We start from the raw sequence: 16,226 nt of genomic DNA on the forward strand, positions 1-16,226 counted from the left end.
TTTGAGCTTAAACACCAGTTCAAATCATCCTAGAGGTTTTCATTCCTGGTGTGTAATCAGAAATACTCAGCGATGCTATGTGTAATTTGTGCTTAGACTACTTCTTCTGTGGGTTTCAATGAAAGCAACAGTAAAAATGCCCAAGATGAAAACCAGTTTAATTAACAATCACAAATCAGAACAGACTCTTTGCTTTCAGCTTCTCTGCTAAAGTTTTGTTCAGGCTGACAAAGAATCTGAGACATGGTCTGGCCATTAAAGGAGATTCAACAGGAAAAAGAATGCCACTAAAATGTGAAGAGACCTTCCTATAAATTAAAAGCAGGCAATGCAACTACTAAACAGTTATTTGGATTAAAAGAAGAAACTGGCTCAAATCTTCCCTTATCACCTACCGCAGTTAGATTATCTCATCAATACTTTAAAATAGTCAAAGAAAAGCCAATAAAGTTCATAGTATATAAAGTTTTATATGTAGTTTTATATAAAGTATACATAAAACAAATTGGCAAGAAGGACTCAAGAATTTGAAGTTATAAAACTATTTAGACAATATTAAGTTCTTATTTTACATACTGCCAACATTCATAAAAAATTCATGGGTCTCAAAATATAAAACATAACACAACTGACTTTTGAATTCTGTATAGTAAGGTTTTTATTAAGATAAAAATTAAATTAAAAAAATTTCTTTTTCTTTTTACCATTAGGCCATAGATCTCTGAAGAACTCCGGACATTTGGAAGAATTTTCATTGGAATTTCAAAAAATCTAAAAAAAAAAAAACAGTAAAATAAGATTGGGTATATAATACTATTTTAAGTAAACATCTAGAAACATTTATATGAATTTAAAGGCATGCAAACAAAAATTTAAAATGGGCATATTTGAGAGTTGAGTTAAATGGGAAGAAATAAATAAGCCAGCAGTAGGCTTAGATATTTAACACTCTAACTTTACATAAAGAAATCAATACAAAAGCAAAAGTACACAAAAAACAAAGTACTTTTATAAAGGAACCTAATTTTCCTTGAAGAATAATTGAGACAATTACTTAATTTGGCCTGTTTATTATATATGCAGTAACAGTCTCTTACAGGGAGCCCAGTCTCGTGCTCTGATGACCCAGAGGGTGGGATGTGGTAGGGGAGGGAGGATCAAGAGGGAAGGTGTATATATACATATTCGCATTGTTGTATGGCAGAAACCAACACAACATTGTAAAGCGATTATCCTCCAATTAGAAAAAAAAAAGTATACAACATAGACTTGTATATTGTAGTTAAATATCAACAAAGTTTGGTGCTCCACTGACAACCTGAAAATAATTAAGATTTAGGTTATCAACAGGCAACAAATTAGAAAACTATTCTGAGGGCAAAACACAACTCACTCGCAGAGCTCTTTATCCCATTCCAAAGAATGGATGTTGAAAAGCATTGTCCTGCTTGCATTTGTTACATCTGTACAATGGACCCCTCCACTGGCTCCTCCTGTCAAGCTCTGGACAGAAGAAAATGACATGTTAAATCTGTACTTATTTGCAATTTAATTTCTACTTTGTCAAGAGCCAGAATCTGTTGCAGAGCCCATACAGCAAGAGAATGAAACATTTCAATTACTTCATCTTCTAGTGTTCTTTGGTATCCAACAGAAATATAATGTAACAGAACCACATTGACCCACACATGTAATTGGATATTTTCTAGTTGCTACAATTAAAAAGCATAAAGAAGCAGGTGAAATGAATAATACTGTAAGTTTTATTTATTATATTATATTAATATATTCAAAATATCCTTTCAACGTATGAAATTATTACTAAGACATTTTACCTTCTTTTTTGTATTAACTCTTTGAAATGCAGTGTATATTTTACACTCATGCACACCTCAATTCAGACCTGCTGCATTTCAAGTGCTCCATGGCCATATATGGTCAAGTGGCCATCATAGTAGACAGCAGTTCTAGTTGATGGTTAACGAAAACAAAAAATCAGTTTTGCTTTCATCCTCTTATCTTTGGAAGATGCAGAGTCTTATTAAATTTGATGTGCTTACCTCTTGGGATGTTATTGACCTGTGTTGCTCCTGTTCTTGTTGTATGTGTGCATGTGTGTGTGTGTGCGTGTGTGCCAGTTTTGAAGTAACAATTCTCACCGGGCTGCACTGCACTGATCCAAGCACCTATCCTGAAAGCAGAGCTTTAAACTCTCTAATGTTAATACCCTTGGACCTGAACTACAAGGACTGCTGCTTTCTTTTATGTAGAAGCAGTGAGAAGTAAGAAAGGAACACAAGTGCAGCAATGGCATCATGTGGGAACAGGGGAGGAAGGGGACAGCTCAGTGTGCTCCCTTGAGTGTCCTGCAGCTCACAGTTCAACATACTGCCTTACTCTGGCTCCAGGCAATGGTGAGAACTATTGTCCGAATTATTTCAACTGTGACTAAAACATATGAAAGCTGCTGGCCATGAACACAAAGCAGAGCGTGCCCTGGCCAAGACAGGGAGGGCTGGGGAAGGCGCCACTTCCTGATAGAGGGTTTTGTCTGATCTGTTCTGTGGATCTGGCAAGTGACAAGAGGGGCAATGTTCCTTTAACGTTTCCCTGAATGTTGAAAAAAATAATAATCCCACACTTACAGAAGTGTTTGCAAATGAAATTATATGTCTGGGATTTGTTTTAAAATTATCCATGGGGAGAAGGAGTGAGTATAGTGGGAACAAGTTTGGCCATAGCCAATGACTGTAGCTGACTCATTATTCTAGAGGTTCATGGCACTATTCCCTCCATGTTTTGGGTGTATTTGAAAATACCCTTGAAAATAACTGAGAATAAGAAAGGCAGGGAGATAAGGAGAGGGAGGGAAGAGAAGATATGTATGTATCTGGGAAATGTTTGTTTCTACTCATTCATGTTCAGTTTAGGGAAGATTATATAACAGAAATTTCCACTATGATTTTTCATATCGTGGCCTAATTGAGTAATAGACAGCTATGTTATGTTGAAAGCAAATGCTAAAAAGTAGTCCCAGGTGTATTACCATGTTAAATAGTAGAAAATAGAAGAGATAATTTCTTCTAAGAAACGGCTAGTGGAAAAGAAGTACAGTTAACCCTTGTACAACACAGGTTCAAACTGTGCTGGTGTGCTTATATGTAGATTTTTAAAATAAAAACTATAGTATTACACAATCTGTAAATACAGACTGCTAACTATCTCTGGTGGGTCCTAGAGCCAGTCCTCTGCATGTACCAAAGGAGTGAATAATAGGCAAGGGATACAGGCAACTGAAATTTACTACTTGATAATTACCTAAATTAGTTATGCTAAAGGTAACAGACATGAGATATGGTTTTGGCAATCATCCTTCATTTTTACTGAAACAAGGCAAGAAAAAATCAAAAGGAAGTAGCCAAAAATGCCTCTCAAATGGCAGCTGAAATTTTCTGCTATTTCTTGAGTGGCTTTTCTTAATGATGTTGCCAACTAAAAAGTTTGAAACTCTCCATAGAAAAAAGATAAGCAATTTAAAAATGTTTTCCATACATACATGATTTTTAAACATACCCAAATAAGCCATGAATCAATGGTCCCAAAAAGAGCTCTATCTTCTTCAACGGCCTTTTGAACTTTTCTCACATTGTCAAGGAGCCAACGAAGCTTCACCGCACTGAAATAAGTGCTAAGTGGAAGGCCTGTCTTGGACTAAATACAGTTATGACATTCAGCCAGCAAATGAAACTCATAACAGCTTAAAATAAAACACCAAATCAAAAAGGTCAACAAATTACAAAATATGCAATGACCCTAAAGGCAATCTCAAAGTATTATGGATAAAAAACACTTTTCCTATCTCATGGCACAGGAAAGCATGTTCATGAACAAAAATCAGAGTGATATGTTTGCAATTCAAAGAGCATCCATGTAGCCAGATAAAGAGAAAATTAAATGACACATGCCCTGAAACCTAGATAGCTCAGCCACAGATGTTAACATTTGTGATAAGTTAGTATTACACACAGAACCTAGTCCAAAACCCTGCCTTTTATTTTATATTCAGTGAAATTAATATTTAAAACTATTAAAAATCAGAGAGTGCAAGTTTATCAGTTCATAAACTAATGACCACAATCAGAAGATTGTTTTAAGATAGATAAGACTTAACAAAAACAATATATTTGTGTGCTAAAAATATAATAAATACATAGTCAAACACACATACATATTCAAATAACATAAAATTGGTGGACAATAGAGCTCAAAGACACACCAGATGAAAGCAACCCAAAGTTATTCTATTTAAGAAAGTAGTTGCCAGTTGAAATACAGTGTTGTACACATGAAACTTATATGATTTTACAAACCAGTGTTACTTCAATTAATTTAAATAGTGTGTGTGTGTATATATATAAAGATTGAGTTTGCATAAATTCCACAAATACATTCAACAAAGGGAAGGTTAACTGAATAAAGGATAGAGGGTAAAAATGAAACACAGGTTTCCTTGAGAATGGATCCAGTACAATTCATTTTAGTTACCATATTAAACACTATATTTAGAAGGGCTGGTGAAAATGATTAAAAAAATACATCAAAATAATGCAACTATCTTTTCCTTCTCAATCCCCATTCTCATTTAGCACCTCATCTAACTGCAGGAAGTGATCCTTTTTCCTTCTCACCTCCCATGGATATGCGTAGTAAAAAATCTCTATTTAACACTGTAATGCAACCTTGTAAGTTAAGAATCTTAGCTCACAGTTTACTGTGAAAAGATCCATGCTCAAAAATTATAATAGAAATGACATATGGGCTTTAGAAATAATAGAAATAACATATGCTTCTTTCATTTGAGGGACCAAGGGTCATCCCACAAACCAAAGAGAAAGGTAGCATATTAAAAAGCAGAGACATTACTTTGCCAACATATGTCTGTCTAGTCAAAGCTATGGTTTTTCCAGTAGTCATGTGTGGATGTGAAAGCTGGACTATAAGGAAAGCTGAGCACTGAAGAATTGATGCTTTTGAACTGTGGTGTTGGAGAAGACTCTTGAGAGTCCCTTGGACTGCAAGGAGATCCAACCAGTTCATCTTAAAGGAGATCAGTCCTGGGTGTTCATTGGTAGGACTGATGTTGAAGCTGAAACTCCAATCCTTTGGTCACCTGATGCAAAGAGCTGACACATTTGAAAAGACCCTGATGCTGGGAAAGATTGAGGGTAGGAGGAGAAGGGGACGACAGAGGATGAGATAGTTGGATGGCATCACCGACTCAATGGATATGAGTTTGGGTGGACTCTGAGAGTTGGTGATGGACAGGGAGGCCTGGCGTGTTGTGGTTCATGGGGTCGCAAAGAGTCGGACACAACTGAGCGACTGAACTGAACTGAACTGTGGCTCAGCTGGTAAAAAATCCGCCTGCAAGGCAGGAGACCTGGGTTCAATCCCTGGGTTGGGAAGATCCCAACCCAGAATGGAAAGGCTACCCACTCCAGTATTCTGGCCTGGAGAACTCCACGGACTGTATTAGTCCATGGGGTCGCAAAGAGTCAGACATGATGAGTGACTTTCACTTTCACACTTTCACTTTCAGAATCAACAACCACAAGAAACTACCATTTAAGAGTCCCACTGCCAAATATAAAGGGAATAAACCAAAAGCCCCAAACAAACAAACAAACCAAAATCAAACAAACAAAAAACTCTGGAATTTCCTTTTGGATACTAGGAGAACTTGACCTTGCTAACAAAAGTACCTCACCTGTTTTAAAATTTTTCTCCCCGTTTGTCTGAAGAGAGATCTATATTAAGGACCGAAAACTAGGCAATTTTTTGGCATCTTCATATGAAGAAAATTGGAAGAGGAATTCACGGAAACGCTGGAGTGTATTCTACTTTCTCTCCCTGAGTCCAGATGCCTAAAACCTCAAAAGCACCCAGAACTTTCTTTGATGGATGGTGAAAAAGCAAGAGAGAAGGATCTGGAAAGCATGGTGGAATTATAGAAGCACTCCTTAGGGAGTATGGTTTAAGCCTTTGGGACACTTTATCATCCCCTCCAGCCTATTTATCTTGGAACATTATTTCTCCAATTCACCACAGAGCAAGGAAGACAGGTAATTATCTGTAGAGAAATATTCTATAAATTGTATTTAAATAACAATTGTGCAATAAGACAGAAAGCCTGGTGAAATCTCCAAGCTTTTTTTCTGTTAAACGAGAATTTTAATAGCATATTTTTGAAGAGATCTCTTACCTTGACAAAGTTATTATTTCCTGGGATTCTTTTACTAAGACTCTCAACAGTAGACTGGGTTCTTAGGTCAAGCCACACTATAGATCAAAACACAATAATAAATATGAAAAACTTGATTTTAAAAAAATCAGACCTTAATGAAATCACTGTCAAGGATAGGAGACTGATTAGTTTCTATAAGCAATTAAAATGCTGTAGCTTACCAAAGACAGAAATTAGAAAATTAGAAATGAATGGGCATATTGTTAGAAGAGAGGATAAATTTATGAGGGAGAACTTAAAGCTTTTATGCAAAATTATAGACCAAGTTAGGAGAATAATACATACCTTAGGGTGCTATTTTGTATCCTTTTTATAGAAAAAGATGAAAAAACTGTTTTGGATATGGACTTTCTATGCATACACGAGTGCAGAAAAAAATCTAAATGCAAGGCAGGCTAGTTGCCAGGGCAAAATGCACAGCTCAGGATCACTGTACTAGGTATAAAAGGCTGTACCTTGGAAAAACTGGGTAGCAATTTGTGACAAAGTAGAGAACCTGACACTATTATAGAGGGAAAAAATTAGATTCATTTGCTTATGTACAGAATGCTTATATTAAACTCTTTCAAAGTAGACTAGAATCCGGAATCATTACACGAATCATTTAAAGGTCACCATTCTTTCTCCTTGCTAGATTATAAAGTAAACTCTCCACTTTAACAGATCAACCTTGTTTTTACTGAGTAACTATCACTTGCTTTCTGATCTCCCTAAATAGGAAGTTGTGTTCTGATTTACAACAGAAGGCTTGAGAAAGAGAACGCATTAAAGGGTATACAAAGTAATTGTGAAAGATAAACAATAGTATCAGCTGAGCTTTATTTGTCAGATTTCAGTTCTGAACCAAACTTTTGTAACTTTGAATATGTGAGTGCTCACTCGATATTTTTAGGCACTGACTATGCTCAGATGCCTCCTGAAAACAGTCTATTTAAAGGGCACCAGGAAGATCATGCATGCTTGTCTGCTGCCCATGTGAGTGCTGGCTGTTATTGTCTAGTTTGGTTCACCCTTAACTATACTATGCCTTTCTCTTCATTTAAAAACCAGTTACTTCCTGTTGTGGATTTTAATCAATTCTTTTTAATTACTTAAAGCATTATTTCCCTTGAGGGCAGTCTGTGCTTGATTTTGATGGTGGCTACTTTGCAGGAGAACTGAATCAGGGACTTCAGGATACTATACTGCTGTGGTCCCCAATCTTCTTGGCACCAAGGACTGGTTTCGTGGAAGACAATTTGTTCCAGGACCAGGGAGGGGGAGAGGGGTGATGATTCAAGTGCAGTAGGGTTCGAGCTCCTACGAGAATCTAATGCTGTTGTTGATCTGACAGAGGCAGTAATGTGAGGGATGGAGAGCAGCTGTAAATACAGGTGAAGCTTTGCTTGCTTGCTTGCCCTCCATTCACCTCCTGTTGTGTGGCCCAGTTCCTAACTGGTCACAGACCAGTACTGATCCACGGCCTGGGGGTTGGGGACCCCTGCTATACTGGTTTCCAAAGTAAAAAACAAGGCTCTTCATCACCAAGGAAACAGGAGGCAAAGAGGAAGCCCATGGAAATACACAGCCAAGCAGTGACCCCTGCTCTTTGCTGCCAGGCATCCATTCTTCTTGCTGCCGGGAGCCGTAGCTCTGATTCTCTTTAGGAAACCACCCCTCCTTCAACCTCAGCCTGAGATTCCACCCTACCCTCGGCTCTAGGATCTTGTCCCCAATGATTGGTTCGGGTGTAGTCAGATTAGCCTGCCTGAGATTTTTGTGCTTAGTCCGCAAGAGTCCCTGTTCTCAGCTCAGCTTGGGAGTGTGCAGCTGGGACCTGCTGTGCCCTGGAAGAGAGCTGAATCAGCCACAACTGGAGTCAACCTCAAAGAGACAGACTGGTGGGGGACCCAGGTGATACTGTCTGACCCAGGAATCAAACAGCCCCTGAACAAAACTACTCACAGAATTCCTGGTTTTTTTTTTTTTTTCCCCTTTATAACTTCATTTTAGTCGGGGCTGACTTTTCTATGACTTGCCCTGGGATGGATACAAGCCATTAGCAGAAGCCTCATGGAATCTCCAAGGTCTCCTGTGTCCAGGGAAAATGACAGTCTATCCACTTTGTCCACAGAGGCAGTGGTGTGTGACTGTGACCCAAGTGGACCTTCCTCATAGGCAAGCAACCCTAGCAGGTGTTAATGGCTGGACCAGAGTAGTTGGGCAAAGTAGAGGCATTCTAGAGAAAAGTTTTAAATCTGTGACAGGTAGAATTCACGAACACATCTCAGTCCTCCATGTTTCAAACTACAATGGGCTAGGGGTTTAAAATCAATGTAACTTTGATTACCTATGCAAAAAAAATGAAATAAGATGGGTTAGGATGGAAAATGTCAACATTCACTGAACTCAGCAGGATAAATATTGACTTATGAAACTTTGTTTTAGTTATGCTGGTTTGCTGAATCATGAGGTAAAATTTATTTTTTATCAAGGGACACTGCTCTAGGCTTTAGGCTTTTTTTGCTTACTGATTCAAAGCCTTCCAGATCAGCATTTTTCTATATTTTAATGGACATAAAAATTACTAGGGAGTTTAAAGATAAATCCCACTGCCAAAAATTCTAGGACAATAGGTCTGGGGAGGGGGCCCAGAAATTACACCTTTTAAATAAACATCCTCTCTTTAAGAAACACTGCGAGACTCAACAGCAGTGGTTCTGATCCAGAAAGCTCACCTGAACCACCTGGAAAACTTTGAAATCACACATCCTGGTCCCTACATCAGAGGATTCTTATTTTATTTTTTTCCTTTTGTGGCCATGCTGCATGGCATGTGGGATCTCAGTTCCCCAACCAGGGAAATGAACCCGCGCCCCCTGCAGTAGAAGTGTGGAGTCTAACCACCAGGGAAGTCCCTGCATTGTAGGAATCTGGTTGTGAGTCCAGGCAAGGAGAGCCTGAGTCCTCCTACCTGTGTTATTCCGTGTTCTGCTCAAGCTTGAGTACCCCTTTTTTAGGGCATGTTCTTTAGGACACTGAATTTGTTCCAATTGTTAATTTCAAAACAAAACTAGACACACACTGATGATCAAGTGGCTCTGTGACTCTATTGCTCTTGGACAAGGACTACTTAAGTTAACGGGGCACCATCCTCCTCCCTTAAAAGCTTCGAAGTACCCACAGTACTGGTATCTGGTACCAGTATCTGGTATCCACAGAATGAACCAAAGAGAGTCAAAACACTGGAGGTGAAATCTACATTTTTGACTTTGCCGCCAACAAGCTATGTGACTCAAGCAAGTCTCATTTCCCTTTCGGACTTGGGTTTCCAGAATATAAAATAAGGCAGTTTAGACTAGCTGGTCTCAGAAGTCCCTCTCCTTCCATTATCCCATGATCACAGAAGGCTGGCAGAATTTTTGTTTTTATAACTCGAGTATAAAGTGATTAGAATACATGGAATGAATTAGTAAAACTGCCAAAGAGGAAAGTGTCAGTGGTCGGTACACTACCAAGCAATACACAAATGCTTGAAATTAATTGAATTAAGAACAAAGGAAAATTAGAAAACTCATTAAAGGAGCTAAGATGGCAGAATTACATGAGCAGAATAAGAGACCAAAAGCCAAAGAGAAGATCCCGAGCAGGAGGACTAAGCCCCAGGTGGAGGTAATTTCTGAGAACAATCAGAAGAGGTGCTAGATCCAGAACCAACAGCAGCAGTCAATTTTCCCCAACACGTCGGAGTTGGAAGCTGGGGTGCGAGCAAGAGCCAGAGCACCAATACCTGAGGAAGCGCCAGCAGCTGGAACTGAAGAGCCAGAGGGAACAACGGCAGCTGGATCTGAAGGACCAGGAGAAACTGGAGCAGCTGGAGCATTAGGAGAAATAATGGCAGTTCATGCTAGAGATGGCCAGGTTCAAGGTTTGCGTTCTCTTCCTGACCATTTAGGACATGTTGGCTCACATGGGCAAGTTCATCAATGAACAGTCTTCTACCCATTTGAGTGTAGAAAAAGGTAAGGAAGAGACGTGGAGCAGAAGGGGAACAGAGGCTGTCCAGTCAGTCTCTGGTTCAATAGCATTTCCGGCTGGACAAAGATCAGGTCAATTCCTGCCTCTTGTTCAGATGACTCTTCCCTACCTGGCCACACAGTCTGCATCCCAGTTAGGAAAGTGGCTCAGTTGGTTATTGACTGCTGACCCAACTGCAGAACTGAAATGCTGTGTGATGCAGTGAGTGAGTGCATCACTAGGGGATGTATGAGTGGAGTGTTAAGGGAACTGCTAGTCTCTGCAGAAGTGGGCAGGGCATCCATAGGAAAACAAGTGGCTTTGGGAAGGCAGTGCCCCAGGAAAGCACTTCCCTGGAAGGGTGGCAGGAGGTAAAGTCCACAGAAAGCAACAGCATGTCTAGAGGGAACAGGGAATTGCTCAGTCCCAAAGTGATTCAGAAAAACATCAGAAGGAAAACAGAGTCCAGAACACCATACAGCCTGTTTCTAGAAAACACGTCCCTTACTTAGACTAAATAAACTGGATTTAAATGGTTCTCACCATCAAATGAATAGGTTCCAAAAACCCAACTTGGGTGACCTGGAATTTGTCTTTGTATTAAATGAAGTCATATCCAATATATGTCTCATAGATTTAGTTTGTTCTGAAAAACAAAGTTTTAAGAGTAAAGAAAAATGCAGTTGCCTCAAAGCCCATGGGTCAAGGTTAATTGAGTGATGTAGTAAAGAGTATAGGGTAAGAAACCTGTTTTAGAATATTTAGAAATTTGAATCAGTTTTGGGAACAACAGAAGGGAAATGTATCAAAGTAGGGCGGGGGGACCACACTAGAGATCATCTAAATTATTTTCAGTTGACTAGAAGCAAAGGCAAATAATACAGCTCCTAGGGATGGTTTGCTATGAGGTGCTACTAGCCTGACAGTGAGATAAGGTAAGGCCACAGGTTATGGAAGAACTAAGCAAGGACTGCTGACAGTTACACTCAATGTTATTGGGTTGCTTTCCCCACAATGGACATTAAATCTAGGAAACTAGATTTAACTGCTGTGTGTTATGGTAATTAGCTAAAAGTTAAGCTATTATAATTAAGCTGGGCATGAGGTCATTTGTAAAGGGGAAGAGACTGTCCCTCAGCTGATGACATTTTCTGAAATCAGGTGGGGACCAAAAGAAAAATGGCGAGTTGGGGGAGGGGCGGTGAATGAAAACATGTATGTCAAAATTTGGGGGCTAAAACCTATTTCAGCTTTTAGGTGTATAAATGTCAAGATGCCAATGGCTGACGTGGGTGCATGTGACCCCTGGTAGGCTCTGCGTTTCCCCTAAGAAAGAACACCTGCTGTTTAAACCAGCCATTTCATCTGGCATTCCTGGACTGAAAAGGTCATCAGCCAATTCAGAATAGTGGCCACATTCTGAACACTTACTGAAGCCTGATAGTCTGCTAGGCATTGTTTTAAGTGTCCCATGTGTATTAATTCACTGATCCTCAAGCCTATGAGGGCTGCTTTTAATTTCTCCAGCTTAATCACTCAGGAAACAGGCACAGAATGGCAGTAAGTGGAAAAGGCAGAATTTGAACCCAGAGTCTGAGTCCAGAATTAAATCTCTATGATATAGATGTAACCAAGAAGAAGTCATAGCCTTAAATAGAATATGAAAAAACATAGGTCCAAGTTGAACTCTAATTTAGATTCTTTTTGTTTAAACTGGCAGAATTGAGGAATCCAAGCACCACAAAATATGGCAGTATTTCTTTACCCAGGATTGAAGGCGATGTAAGGCATTCAAAGAACTATGTAACAACAGATATGACAAAACGAAAAATAAGTGGATTGTGACAGAGTGGAATACTCCATATTTTAACAAAAAATAACAACCTGCTCCCTTCCCAAGAAAAACAATACAATACAAAACCACACCTTTGTTGTTTAAGACCAAGCCTGCTTAGGAGTTTTAGGAGGTTTGCCAGCTATGGTTTTCTTTCATGTTGATACTCTGAAACATATCCCAGTTCCCAAAAAGATAAAAGAATGGAGCTTATCAAGTTTCCTTCAGATTTCAACAGATGACTAGCCAGATTTAATCATTGGCCTGGGGTGAACTAATATGCAAAAATTTTTTAAAAAGGCAAAGGGAATGACCAATGTCTAAAACTGTCACTCTCTGCATAAAGAGTCATGTGTCACAGGAAACTTTAAATCCAGTACCTTAGAAAAAATGTTTGTAATACCATTTAAAGAAGGAATAATGGCTGAGAGACACATGATTTTTATTGGTGGTTTTCTGTAATATACTACAGGGCTCACATCAGTGACTCTGGCCTCCCTGGATATTAGTCCTTACTATGAATAATATTTTGACATTAAATCATGAATTGTGTTCGACAGAAAGCTACCACGATGAGGGTCCTATTGTACTTGGCTTGCCGTGCGCACCAAGCAACTTCAGTAGTGAGTGACGAAACTTAGCCGAGAAGTGGGGAAAGAGCCAGGCCATCTGAGTCAAGCCAGAATGTTTCCCCAGCAGCATCAGTGAAATATGTATATGAATTTGCAAAAATATCAGTTGCTTCAAGCCTTCCCCCACTCAACATCTGAACTACCTGTGGAGCTTTGTGCTTCTTTATCGGTTTAGTCTGTGGTACATTTGTCAATATAAACCTCCTTTTCAATACTATTAAGAAGACAGCAAAGCCTGTAGACCACTAAAAAAAAAAAAAAAAAGGTGGTTCTGGAAGGAAAAGGCTTAGAAAAATGGTGGGGAGAGGAGTGGAGGGAATTCTTTGGAAAATATTGATGAAGATAATGCTGAGAGGGAGAGAGGAAAGTCAGAGGGATGAGGAAAACGAAAGACAGGCGAGAGAAGGCAGAGGCCTGCTTCAGATCCAGGGCCACAAAGCTGCTGCAATCCACCTGTGAGACCATCACGGTAAACGGCTGCATCATGCCACAGGGACTAGGAAGGAGGGATGTGTTTTTATCTCCACCTTGGGTACCATACCAATGTTCACCTCGCCAATCACAGAACTAACATAGAAACGCTAAGACAATATGAAGCTTCTGAAACAGACCATCTGTGCCTCAATAGATACCTTTGCATGTTTTTTTATCTCATAAGCATACCGTTAGAAAAGATGTCAAATGACAAACACACCCTAATGACAAGGAAGAACAAATAGCCTGTCTTGGTCTTCAGTGTCTTCCCCAAGCCTGTTTCATGTCCACTAATAGGACCCCAAATTTCTCCTCTCTGTTATTGTACAGGGGCTGAGTGAGTAGATTACCTATCCAGGACCTCATAAAAATGGTGACATAGTAAAAAGCAATTAAAAAAAGAAGACTGTCCCTCTCTTGTGCTTGCCTATAACAAATACTGTTCATCGGTTATATAATTTACTAAGTAAACAGAGAGAAAAATGAAGAAGCACAGGATAGGCATCGAGTTAGAAAAGGTTTACAAGAGGAAGGGACAAGGAAGGAAGAAAATATATAGATAGAGAAAGAGGGAAAAAGTTGAAAACCCACAGGCCATGATATAAATGAAGACAAAGAAGCTCAAAGACAAAAATATGTAAAAAGCTGATTCTGTTTTCATCAATTCCCTTTCATGTTGTTTCAAGATAAAGCTTCTAAAGATTTCATATTGTGTAGATATTCTCAACTGAAAACTTGCATGGACATATGCCACCTTAGTATTTCCTGGGTAGAAGAAAATTGGAGGCAGAATTTATCCTTGTCATGACTTAGTGGCGTCTCCTCCCAGCTAATTACTCTCTGTCCTCCTTTTCTATTCTCTTTCCTTGTCTAGCCTCCAAATTTCTACCCCTAGCCTTCTGTGTCACCAAGGCAAGCATAGTAACTGCCTGGTTTGTCACTATCTGCCTAGGGGTCATCACAGTACCTGTCTACAGAAAGGCACTTAAACTTTAGTTGCATAAATTAATGTAACCTTCATTCTTATGGTGAATTCATCTATAATAAACTGAGACTATATTAACAACTTTTTTTTTTTTTTTGGATGCACCACAAGGCACGCAGGGTCTTAGTTCCCTGACCAGGGATCAAACCTGCACCCCTTGCACTGGAAGCATGGAGTCTTACCCACTGGACCACCAGGGAAGTTCCTGTTATCAACTTTTAAGTCTACCTTTTGAACGATCTCTTTATAACAGAGCCACAAATTCTAATTGTCCAGAAATGAGCTTTAATTCCAAGTCCCATATTCAACTTGTCCAAGAAAGTCATTTTTCTCTCATGTTGGCACTCTTTAAATATTACTTAATTTCCTTCTGTTTCCTCAGGCTAAAAATCTTATAGCCGTGTTTTATTTTTGCTTCATGTTTATGCCCTATTCAATTTCCAAACATACCAGTTGTATCTTTCCTCTGAAAGGTCTGGCCAATTTGTCTCTCCAATCTTACTGTTCTAATCCCATCAGCTCATTAGCAGTTTCAATTAACTCCTTTGCTAGATTTTACTGAAGAGAGTAATCTTGTCCTTTTTAATATAATTACTTACATGGTAGGATTTAAATGCTTCCTATTTGTCCTTTCTGGTTCTATTCCTTTTTCTTTCCTTTCCTGCATTCTTTTTAAAAGTCATTCCATTTTCCCCCTTTATTATACATTATTTACTCTTTTACTGCTTAGCCTAGAGACTACAACATGCATCCTTGACAGTACTAGAACCACAAGACACTTTAACCTCATCTACTAAATATTCCTTTCATGTACTATTGTTGCCATGTAGTATTTAAAATTTTAATATATTTTGAATATCACAATACATTATTATTTTATACAGTCAAAATTCAGCTAGAATGACCTACATATTTTCTCTTTCTTGGCCTCTGTATTCCTCCTTGCATTGCTGAATTTCCACCTGAGAACATTTTTTTCCTTTTACCAGAAAAAAACTATTTAGTTTTTCTTTCAGTAGGGGTTTGCTTGTAATGATTTTTCTAAGTTTTGGTTTGTCATTGCCTTTATATTTTACCTTCATTTCTTAAGGATATTTTCACTAAATACAGAATTCTAGGTGAATATTATTTTCTTTTAGCACTTCAAAGATTTCATTCCGCTGTACTCTGTTTCCATTGAGAAATCAGCTAGAAGTTTTAGTGTTGCTCTCATCAAAGTCACATCCTCTGGCTACTTTAAAATTCTTTTTATCTTTAGGTCTCAGCCTGTGTTTGTGTATGGCTTTCTGTGTATATATCTTGCCTGGGGATTCATAGTGCTTCTTGAATTGGTGGCATATTTTTCAACAGTTTTGAAAAACTTTCCTCTCTCACTTTCCTTTTCTTCTGGGTCCCCAATTAAAAATATGTTGAATCTTCTTATCTTACTCTATATTTCTCTTACTTTTCTACATTTTCTAAACATTTGTGTGTCTGTGCCTCAGCTGCGTCTAATATGATGTAAAACTCATCAATGGAGTTTAATACCATTATAAAATTTCTATCCTTAAATTTCTAATTGTTTGCTAAGATTATCAATCTTCCCCATGAATTTCTTGAACATGCAGATCATGGTTAAAGTCTGATTAACTCTAGTATTAGGATTTCCTACGGGTCTGTTTGCAATGTCAGTTGTTTCTCTTGGTTTTCAGTCATTCTTGTTTTGAATACCTGATATTTTTTAAATAGAAAACTAGAAATTGTAGAAGAAAAAGGAATGAATAAACAAGCACATCACAGAAAGTCTTCCTGGCAAAATATTTACTGAAATCCTTCACTATAACTTCAACTAACCTAGTTGCATTATTTTAAAATGACACCTCAAAGTCCAAAGCTGCATTTCTACAATTCAAAGTTTACAGTTTAACAAGAACTTTCTGGTTTCTGTGAGTAGGCCCTTCCTTTCATAAGGGGGAAAACAAAAAGTAAAACCCTAACTAGTATAAAAAGTTGGCTAACATT

At 38.5% G+C, this 16,226-nt stretch overlaps 1 protein-coding gene across 6 annotated transcripts in view; it reads right to left on the reverse strand.

Annotated features, from left to right (window-relative positions):
- Positions 1–16,226, reverse strand: part of GK (glycerol kinase) — a 74,354-nt gene that overhangs the window by 34,591 nt on the left and 23,537 nt on the right. For 3 of the 6 annotated variants that reach the window (XM_061410491.1, XM_061410490.1, XM_061410493.1), the window contains exons 5-9: positions 10,074–10,157; positions 6,263–6,339; positions 3,574–3,711; positions 1,394–1,503; positions 705–771 (exon numbers count right to left, since the gene is read on the reverse strand). In XM_061410491.1, coding sequence (XP_061266475.1) covers positions 705–771; positions 1,394–1,503; positions 3,574–3,711; positions 6,263–6,339; positions 10,074–10,157 — 476 coding nt within the window. The remainder of the gene's footprint in view (positions 1–704; positions 772–1,393; positions 1,504–3,573; positions 3,712–6,262; positions 6,340–10,073; positions 10,158–16,226) is intronic. The other 3 variants (XM_061410495.1, XM_061410492.1, XM_061410494.1) reach the window with 1 other exon arrangement.

The sequence above is a fragment of the Bos javanicus genome, chromosome X (assembly GCF_032452875.1).
Source record: "Bos javanicus breed banteng chromosome X, ARS-OSU_banteng_1.0, whole genome shotgun sequence".
In the NCBI taxonomy this organism is placed as follows: Eukaryota; Metazoa; Chordata; class Mammalia; order Artiodactyla; family Bovidae; genus Bos; species Bos javanicus.